General features: G+C 40.8%; 1 protein-coding gene across 1 annotated transcript in view; it reads left to right on the top strand.

Annotated features, from left to right (window-relative positions):
- The window catches only part of CARS1 (cysteinyl-tRNA synthetase 1), a 73566-nt gene that overhangs the window by 12960 nt on the left and 49635 nt on the right, over window positions 1-10971 (top strand). Inside the window, exons 3-6 of the mRNA XM_042459423.1 lie at window positions 5741-5832; window positions 6298-6386; window positions 9703-9799; window positions 10699-10797. Of these exons, the coding sequence (XP_042315357.1) occupies window positions 5741-5832; window positions 6298-6386; window positions 9703-9799; window positions 10699-10797 (377 nt within the window). The remainder of the gene's footprint in view (window positions 1-5740; window positions 5833-6297; window positions 6387-9702; window positions 9800-10698; window positions 10798-10971) is intronic.

Here is a 10971-nt window from a genome sequence, read left to right as displayed (position 1 = left end):
CCCAATCTGAAAATGCAACCCTATGGTGAGACTCTCTGGCCCACATGGGACCATGGGCAAACTTTTAAAACTCAAAGCCACACTTTGAAAACAGCACAGCCATGAAGAAAGCAAACCAGCACCTGAAGCCCAGAATTGCCCAATCTGAAAATGCAACCCTATGGTGAGACTCTCTGGCCCACATGGGACCATGGGCAAACTTTTAAAACTCAAAGCCACACTTTGAAAACAGCACAGCCATGAAGAAAGCAAACCACCATCCCACAGCAAAAGCATGGTCACACTGTCCCACCCCACAAGAAGAAGGTAAAAATCCATCCACCTACCTGTAGAGAAATTCCTGATGGCAGGTCTTGATCCGAAGTGTACTGTACAGTCTAAAGGCAGAAAGCCAGAACAAGTCCAAAGGCAGAAATCCAGAAAAAGTCCAAGCCTCCACTGGAACCACGAGTTAGAGCTCAGAAGAAACTCTTCCTCAACAGTCCACAAGGCCAGACAAAGGGGGCAGATCAATGGAAGCTGGCTTTTGTTTCTGAAGCAAAGCCACCCCCCCCAATTTCGTTAGCCAATCCAGATGATCAGCTTGATTTCTCAAGCCAATCACTGCTGCTAACGAAATTCAAAATTCGCGCCAAAGCTAACCCCTAACTCAGCCCCCTTAGCTTTCCGTTAGCCCTGGAAAGCCTATAGCTGCACTTTGCATCGTTTGAATTTCGTGCCGAAATGAATTTCGTAACCCGAAAAATATTTCGTAACCCGAAACAGTTTTTTCCAATCCAACTTTTTTGTATCCCGGAAATTTCGTAACCCAGTCATTTCGTATCCCGAGGCACCAGTGTAGGTAGATTTTCAAAGTCCAGGGAATTTAAAGTCCATTTGCATCTCAACAGGGACCCCTCTTTTGCAATCCAATATGTCTCCATTCCAAAATCTCCTTATTGCCGCATGGCCAGAATGAGGAGGAGCCTGCCTGCAAAAGAATATCCTCCCCAGCACAACATCTTTACTAAGGACAGAAACAGCATTCAGGCATCTGACTAGCATCTCTAGTTGTTGTTTTTTTCTTCTCCTGTTTGGTTTGTAGCATCTTGCCTGATGAAGAAGCCCATGGAGCTTTAAAAGCTTGCAACAAGTATATTGTGCATTTCGGTTGGACAGTGATGGATTTTTGTTTGTATTTGAATATAAATAGCAACTGTAATCTTGTTAGAAGTTCTGGGGTGTATCCCTTTTTCAGGTGGCTGTTGCTTTCACTGTTCCAACCTTGGCTATAGAGATTTCTATCTTGATGGCTGTGCAATATATTTTATTTATGCTTTTTTTTTTTAAAAAAAGCATTATTTAATTAAATTACATTTATATCTTATCTTTCCTCTTGTGAGCTCAAAGAAGTGTATATACTTTCCCTACTCCCCACTTTATCTTCACAACAACCTTGTAAGATAGATCAGGCTGAGAAGGAGTGGCTGGGCCAAAATCACTGTGTGAGTTTTGTATTTCACTAGGGAGTGCATCATACTGGCTCTCAGTAACATTGTAAACAAAGGATCTTTACAGCTCAAGTTAACAAGAAAGGAAAGGAAGGTGTTTTCTATTTTGTAAAAATGTCTTTGGTGCCACAAATATAGATTTATTAAAGAACCTGTAGTGAATGCTTTTGAACCTCTGAAAAAGCTGCAGTTAGATTCTCATACACTCTATTATATCATCCCAAGATCACCAGATGTTAAAAGAAGCCTGTTCTTGTAGACCATGGATGCAGGCTTATTTCAGAGATACTGCTTTCTTCACTACAGGTTCAAGATACCTTACATAGAAATCCAAAATACTAAAAAAATACCCCAAAATTGTCCACATGGGTGGCTGAGATAGTGACACCCATTTGCTTTCCGATGGTTCAGTGTACCCAAATTTTGTTTCATGCACAGAATTATTGAAAATACAGTCAGCCCTCAATGTTCACGACCTCGAGACTCACGATTTTGATTATTCGTGAGGTCAAGGCCACTAATGCAGGCATTCCTCCTCCCTTTCCTTGCCCAATCTCTCCCTGGGCAGCCCAGAGAGAGATTGGACAGGGAAGGCAGGAGGCGCGTTGCCCCATCCCCCAAAGAGCCTTCTCCTCCCCAATCCTCTCCCTGGGCAGTCCAAGGAGAGGATTGGGATGGGGAAGAGTCTCGGAGGGGCCAAGACACCTCTTGCCTTCTCTTCCCTGAGCCTCTCCTTGGGATGCTCAGGGAAAGGATCGGGGAGGTAAAGGGTCTTGGAGGGACCAAGACACCTCTTGCCTTTTCTTCCCCAATATTCTCCCTGGGCTGCCTAAGGAAAGGATCAAGGAGAAGGAGCAGGGAGACAATTAAAGGAACAGGAGGGTAGGAAGAAAAGGAGTGCTCACCCCTGCTCCTCTTCCCCTGCTCACCCTTCCCTTTAACTAGGGGGCAGAGTTATTCACAATTTTCCCATATTTGCGGGCTCTCAGTCCCCTAACCCCTGCAAATATGGAGGGAGAACTGTACTATGTATAAGATTACCTTCAGGCTATGTGTGTTAGATGTATGTGAAACATAAATAGTTTTCATGTTTAGACTTGGGTCCCATCTCCAAGATATCTCATTATCTTTATGCAGATATTCCAAAAGTTTTTAAAAATCCCAAACACTTCTGGTCACAGGCATTTTGGATAAGGGATGTGCGTGTAAGTATCTACTCAACCTGTAATATTCGAGAGCTCAGTGCCTTTCACAGAAGCTAAGCTGAACGCTAGCATTTTTCTCTGAGGACGCCAGAGGGCAAGCTGGGAATCTGTTTAAAATACTTTCAGATTTCTGCCAATTGTGCTTTTCAGTTGTGCTTGAGAATTCTGTTTCTAGAATCCAATCACTACAGTTCTTTTTAGTTTGTTTGCTAGTGTACTCAACAGTGATAAGGGTGAAGTACCTATTCCTAATTTTGAAGAATTTTTCCCCCTATTGAAAGACAAGATAGAAAATCTGAAACAAAGAGGACAGTGTGGTGCTTAGGTGTTCATTGCACTTCAATCATGAGAGGATAGTCTATTATTTTAGATTTTAGACAGTGTTTTTAGTGTCTGGATTATAAATAACCATATTATTGGGACAGATTGACAGAAGGTTTGGAGTTGTGTTTCTCAAAGAGTAGCCTTTTGTGCTGTTATGTAAGCTACTTTTGAAATAGGAAGAGCTTTCCAAAGTAGTTTTGCTATGGCATGTAGATCCCAAGGTCCAATTAAAAAAAAAAGTTTGCCCAGGTCTTTGGGTACACCTAAACTAATTTGGATTGTAGCTAGTGAAATTCTCACATACGTGTACATATAATCATTAGTTATATTAAGTTTCTGTCTATTAAGTGAGAAAATGCAATGCCTGGTCTATTCTTGTTTTTAGAAAAGGTCTGTAATTCAGTGACAGAGTACATACTTTACTTTCACAAGGCCCCATGTTTAATTTCTTATACTCCAGGTAGGGTTGAATGTTGCTGAACTACAGCTTCCAGCATTTCTCATTTTTGGCTATGATGGCAAAGTCTACTGGGAGTTGCTGTCCCTTAGATCTGGAGCTTTGTGATTACTATCCCTAGTTGTTGGACCCTGTGACAGCTTGGTTCAGCGTCATTTTTTTCAGCGTTCTTATTTTGAATAATCCCCGAACTATTAAACTTTCATTAAATGGGAGTGCTGCCCACCTGGGATCAGGTAGACTAAAATGCTATAGTGTAGCATAAATTTTTGTGGGTGGCACTCTATGTCATGGGTTGTTAACAATCCTGTTAATGTCTTCTGATAAGTAGGCTCCACCAAGTGTGGTGGAATTTACAAGTAAGTCTAAGTAGGATTGCAAATTTAAGTTGTAATTAGAGATGAGGCAGCAGATTGACTGTTTAAATTAGGGATGAACAATTGCCAAGGATAGTGAGGGTACACTGGCCTGACCCTCAAAAACATTTTATCTTTTTGGTAAATAGTTAAGGTTTTCTGGGGAGACCAAGACCCTCTAAAACAGCCTTGGGTCTTCCTGCAGGCTACACTTTACCAACCCTTTGCTCACCCCAATTCTTGCACAAGACAGGAGGCTTTGGCTCACTTTGTATGCCATTTGCTTTTATTCTTTAAATGGAATACCCCTATTTTTTTCTTTGTTAAAGGGGTTGCATAAAGTATACAGCCAAATGGGGAAATCACTGCTTGTGGTACACCTTTTGTTAGTTCTAATAAAAGTACTGATATTCTTAATGACCACTAATGAATTCTAAATCGTTAATTCTTTTCCTGAAATATTCATTTGAAGGTACTCTCTCAAGTATTTTTATGCTTTCTGCATATGGACTGTGGAGGTACTGATAGTGGATGAACCTTAGGAACTAGTGGAAAATGCTGATTTGGACAAATCTTAGGAAATGGTGTGATTGATGCAAAGGTAGGGTGCTTTAGTTTGTTTTCAGTATAGTGAGAGTCATCTCTAAGTAAATGTGCTTAGAGTTGCACATTTACATTGATGAACAGAAACTGATACAGAATATATTTTCATTATTTTCAATAAATAGATTTTCTGGGCATCTGTGGGTTGTGGCTATTTACGGTTTACAATTAGAACTGAGATTTCTTTTCTTCTCAAATGCAATTTTAATTGTTTTCAGCCTGAAAGTAGAAGTTCCATGGGCAATGTTTTCTAAGACAGAAAGTATTGAAAATCCAGCAAGCAAGGTCAACCAAAAACATTTTACTGCTTGAGACATGTACAGAATTGCAGGAGGGCAGCATTCCCATTTAGCTAAACTTTGGTATATGTATTTATATGTGTTCCTTTGAGTTGCCTGTCAATTTAAAATCACCCCATGAATTTCATAGGGCTTTCTTAGGCAAGGAACAGTTAGAGATGGTTTGTCATTGCCTTCCTCTGGCATGCAGCCTACAGCACTTCGAATTCACTGGCATAACTGTGTAAGTCTTCACATACACCTGAGGTTCAATTATTGTACTACATCTGTGCATCTGAGGAAATGGAGCGTAATTCACAAAAAATCATTCTCAAATAAATCTGTTTGTTTCGAAGGTCTTAATATCTCCACACCATGTTTTTAGTCTAAGTTAAGATCCTTTGCTTTGTGTGTGGAGGATTTCCATCTGATTGAATACCCAGACATTGTGTGAAGAAGCTCATATATAGAGGAGGCTTTCATGATGCCATATGGTATGACAGTGGGATGGAGCCAGGGCTAGCATGCTTCCGTACTCATGCACTCATATTATCTCTTTTCTGAATGTCTGAATAAGGCTTTGGTGTTGATGGGAGAGAATCCTCCATTACACCTAAGGGTAGCAGACCAATTTAAGGGGCACAGGGAGGGCCGCATGCATACACCATTCTTTGCTCTCATACTTCCTCCCACTCAATGTTGCCTAAGATGGCTGCCTAATAGTTATGTTGGCCCTACTCAGGGTGACCAGAGGTCCTTACTGCAAAGGAGGACAAGGCACCATAAAATGTAGGACAATCAAGAAAAAATTAGGAAAACAGTAGCATTACCATCATCATTATGTATGCTTGTGTTGTTTAAAAGTGTTTTCCCCTTTTTAATTACCGGTAGCTGTTGTTCCAGTATTCCCTTTGCAAAAAAAAACTAATGACTTAAACACAGTCCTTTTTAGTCTATTTGCTATATCTATCTTTTCCTGATTTATTTTTAATGAAAAATTTATGCAAAGTTTTAAAATCCTTTCTAGGTAAAAGCAAGCGTACTCTGCCTCCCTGGTCTCCACCACAAGGGACATCGCAACCTAAACTCTGCCTGTACAATAGTCTCACTCGCAATAAGGTGATTTTTAAAAATTTTTTAATGTTTTGTATTTGTTGATAATCTCTTTGGTTTGTATAACAACCCAAACATTGAAACAGTGTTACCTGACAAGTCTAGTTATCTTTCTCTCTGGGTGTTAGTAACATGGCTCATTAAAATGAAAAGCACTACAGTCACCCCTCCATTTTCAAGGGGGATCTGTTCCAGACCCCACCACCAATGCAAACAGAAATTCACCTATATTCAAACCTCATTGGCTTGAGTGGTGGTGCATGCCCACAGGCAGCCATGGTCGCATGCCATAGGTGTACTCCCTATTTTGTCCCCCTCTGTTTGCCACCCATGAATGTGTGAGAGACACGGACTTCAAGTCCATGAAAATGGAGGAGCAACTGCATGTATATGCAATACAGCTGTTCCTCTGAACTTCAGATTGCTCATACTGGGCTCTTTATCACTATGGTGTCTTTCTTTCCTCTAAAGGACAAGTTTCAACCTCAAAATGGCAACAAGGTAACATGGTATTGCTGTGGTCCAACAGTGTATGATTCCTCCCACATGGGACATGCAAGGTATGGTGTTATATCAAAAGATAAATGACTTTATTAGTTGAAGTGCAAAGCCATATACGAAACTTTTATTCCTGATTGATACCAGTATCTGTATTAAATAATGCTGTGCATGAGGTTCCTAATTCAGGTCAAAGCCCAATTTGGCAATTTGGATCTGAGCCTGATCTGGTTTGTATCAGTCTGGATCCAACTGACGTGGGATACTGAATCCAAATGAAGTTGCCAGAATCCAAATCAAAAGATCTTAACTAATTGACTTACATTGGAAAACCAAAAATGGCAAAATCTTTTTGAATTTTTTACATATATTCACATAAAATTTGGAGAAATGGTAGATCCTAAAGAAAAGATTTATCTAGTTAAATTTCAAACCATTAACTCCAGGAGTATTTGCTAGATGCCTGGAAAATTTGCTGTTCCTTCTCCATCACTACAAAAAGCAGTGTCTAAAAAGCAATGGATGAAATTCATTCACAAGTAAGGAAGGGGATGATGGGAAGATGTTTTACTAGTGAGAGCTCTTTGAAGAACTCCTCTGCTTCGTTTTAAGGCATTCCGTGATCTTGGCTGGCATTGTAAACTTCCCATTCATGGCTCCATGCTCCCTCCAACTATCTGTTCCAGAGTTGCCATCTTGGCAGGGAACAGAGAATGAAAGCTGCTGGTACCAGACGATTCATCACCTTTTTTTTCTTGCCTTGTGTGACTTGCTTTGCTGCCAGGACTTTTCTACCTCTGTTCTGAGTAAAAGCTACATAGTGCAACCTTTTAAGATGTTGTAACAGGTTACTCATGCTACTTTGTTTACTTGGATCAATTGCAGCTAGCAATCCTAGGATTGGCTCCCACCTCAGAATGATCCCAGACAAGGCTCTGTCTTTTCTGTGGTAATTCAGACTGCCTGCCTTTCATCTAACACATGAATAACAACAATAACTCAGGCAGCTGGGGTGTACCGGATGAGGGTAGTGCTTGAATCAGTTTCAGTAAATAAAAGACGCATACTCGTCAAACAGACAAATGAACTAGTAAGACAAACAGAAAATAAAGTTCTTCAGTAAGACAAAGGGAGATTCAAAAGCGAGAGGCTCAACAAGATCACTTTAGATGACAATCAGTAGCAGCCCATGCCCCCAGCTGTTTCTTTCACAATATGCACTAATACAGGTACTGGAAGAAATAATATAATCTCAGTGACTTCGCATCATCCCACCGCATAAGCACTCCAATTAGAGAGTACTGGTAAAATTCTTCTTATTTCTATTATAATTATTTATATACAGTCATCCTTCGACATTCACGGTTTTGATCATTCGCGAGGTCAAGGCCACCATGTATACACACTACTACTACTACTACTACTACTGCTACTCCCTCCTGGGCTTTTCTCCTTCAGAGGAAAAAAGCCCAGGAGGGAGGGAGCAGCCAGGAAGGGTGTGCATGCCAGTCCCACTCCTTTCCAGGTCTGAGAGCTACCTTTCCCCAAACAGCTCTCCCTCCTGGAAGGGGGCATGGGGGGGGAATCATCTACCTCTTTCCAGGTCTAAGACCTGCCTGGTGAACCAGGCAGCTCTCCATCCAGGAAACAGCTTTTTTTTTGGGGGGGGGGGGGGGGATCCTCCACCCCTTTCCAGGATGGAGAGCTGCCCGGGGGAAAGCAGCTATCCGCCTAGAAAGGGGCGAAGAGCCAGTTAAAGGGATGGGTGGGTGGGGGAAGGAGCGCACATGCTTCTGTTCCTCTTGCCCCACCCACCTGTCCCTTTAACTGGCTTCCTGCGGGGGGGGGGGGGGGGAAGTTATTCATGGATTTTCTAAATTCTTGGGGGTCTTGCACCTCTAACCCCCACAAATGTGGAGGGACAACTGTAGCACCATTAGTGCATATGGTGCTTTACATGAGCAGTTTATAATTTTTAATCTGATAGTTCCTCATTCTGAAGTTTACAGTCCAAAAAGAAAACACACAAGAAAAGGGGGGTTGCAGTGAAAGATGGGATGATGCTGACTGCTGTTCTTTCCTTCTAAGGCCACAGCAGTAGCAGTTGGGGTGGAGAGATGGCTTTTCCTCAGCTGCTGGACCTAGGCATGATGAAGCTGTGCCCAGCTGTTCTTCTCTCCCTCAGATTCTGATCCCTGTCTGCATGATAGAGCTGTTAATTATGAGCAACTTAGTTGCCTCCCCTGTCCCCTACAGCACACATTCTTGCCATCTTCTTTGTAAAATCATTTTGGAGATACACTGGCTAGGTTTTTCCCACTCTTATATTTAATGACCTGTTCTAGATTGGGCTGAACATTTTCAAGATAATAGTATTCTGTTCCAGAAATAAATGTCCTTATTCTGCTCCAATCTGGAACAAAGTAGTCCTAATCAGCCTGCAACTCCCAGAAGTGTAGTGGCTTGTCATGCTAACCGAGATACTTTGGGAGCTGAAATACAGAAACGTAAAGGTTCCAAACTCTGGACTTTGGCACAGTTTAACACTGTGCTGTGACCTGGGCATTGGCCTGTCATAAATGGACATGGAGCTCTTTAACAAGAAAGATGATATGATAACTAAAATATTGTATATTACCCCTAAATTGACAGTGTTTGGGCACAACTAAAAACACAGGAAACCAAGGTGGGATGTATCTTGTTTGTAAAAAGTAAAACTGTGGAAAGGAAGGTGCTAAATTTGATCAGGATCATGTTGCTGCAGGAAAAGAAGTCTGAGAGGTGGCCATGTGTATGAAAACTTTCCTTCCCAGCAGAGTAGTCCAGATCAAATCCTCACTCCAGCTGCCATTATTAATGATCAGAAATAATGAGTATGGGTGTCCTTTTTCTGATACAGTCTGTCCCATAGTCTATCTCTAGCTCATGTTTTATTTTCAAAAGTACATTACTTTCAAGTTAAGAAATATGGCCACTCTCTTTACACTAGTTGAGTCTTCAGTCTGATTGGTATCATAGCGAAGAACCACATATTTCTTGGGATTTTAAAACCACAATTCAGCCTTTTCAGATAATGATGTGGCTTTGAAAAGACATTAAACTAATCATTTCAAGATTCTTTTAAAATGAATATTATGGGTAACAAGACAGTTGGTGGTTGTTTACAGTGTGTTTAGCATCTACCTTCCAGCCTGTGTATTGTCTTCTCCTGGCTTTCATTGTTCGAGCAGTGAAAAACTTAATTATACTTGGGAAATGGTTAAACTATGGATTTTGTTAAAGAATAGGAAGATGATGCTTTGTTTACACAGCAGCTTTTTGTTAATGAATGTGAATTTTCTGCTACACAAAACCAACTTGTCTTCTGAATTATTTTAGATCATACATCTCATTTGATATCCTGAGAAGAGTTTTGAAAGACTATTTCAAATATGATGTCTTCTACTGTATGAATATTACAGATATAGATGACAAGGTAAATCTAAAATGCCATAATACAGTTAATTTCTGAGACAAAAATATGAGATTATTAAATTTAGGCTTAAATTATACTTTAATGCTTGTCTTACCAAGCAACTGTTAGACCTTTGTTTTTATGGAATAGATGGTATGGGTTGGGAACATCCTTTAGTTGGAGAAGTCTTCAGATCCTTCTATTCAGAGAGAGAGGTTGTAAGTTCTTCCTAGCCCAGCCTTATGGTAGGATTAATTGTCCTAGCTCCCTTTTGTGGCTTTCCAAATACAATTCCCATTAACTTTTCTAAATATCCTCCTTCCTTTATTTTCACATGCTGCTTGTTTTAGTATTTTCTTACTACCTATTGCAGCACATTGACACAATAATATCTTATGAATTCCTCAGCAAAAATTTGCAGAGGCATGTCTCTCCCTGTCTTCTTGATTGTTGCCACTGCTTCTACTGCTTTCTTCTTGGACATTTAAAAGCTGATGAAGGGGCCTCAGGGCACCTAGCGTTTGTCTCATGCCGCCTCCACCCCACTGTGCTTTCTTCCTACCAGTGTGGCTGCAAGATGAAGCATAGACAGCCCCCAATGCTGCATCTTCACACTTTCATTGGTGTTTTCATTTTCATTGGATTCATTTTCATTTATATAGCATCATCAGCATATGTGATAGCTTTACAGAGACAGATTCCTGTGCCAGGATGCTTACAACCTAATTTGAACAAAAGAGATTGAGGAGGCATAGTGGGAGGGAGGAAAGAGAGGTAAGTGAGAAGTCTTATGCACAAGTTCTGTTTTCGTTCTTGTGTCTTTGTAAATCTGGAAATGTTTTGCAAGATAACCAGTACTGATTTTCAGCTTCAAATTGTGTATTTCTATTTTCTGGATATCTTTTAACTTTGTCTTGTAGATCATAAAAAGAGCAAGGCAAAACCATCTCTTTGAACAATATAGAGAAAAGAAGCTGTCACCTACTCAGCTGCTTGAAGATGTTCAGGCTGCCTCTCAGGTAAGCTTATGCTTTGTGAGGTCATTCCCACTTCAAGAGTTCTGCTTCTCTCCATGGAAGGATAGTCTTTGGTGCCCTAGCTCTGCACCTTTTCTGATGCTACTTTTTACATCTACCTTCTCCCACTGTCAATCAAATACAATTCTCTGTGCTTTGTCCTGCCTGGTAATAATA

This window comes from Sceloporus undulatus, chromosome 1 (assembly GCF_019175285.1).
Source record: "Sceloporus undulatus isolate JIND9_A2432 ecotype Alabama chromosome 1, SceUnd_v1.1, whole genome shotgun sequence".
Taxonomy (NCBI): Eukaryota; Metazoa; Chordata; class Lepidosauria; order Squamata; family Phrynosomatidae; genus Sceloporus; species Sceloporus undulatus.
The sequence above is the reverse complement of the archived record's forward strand: the minus strand, read 5'-3'. Positions and strand labels throughout refer to the sequence as shown.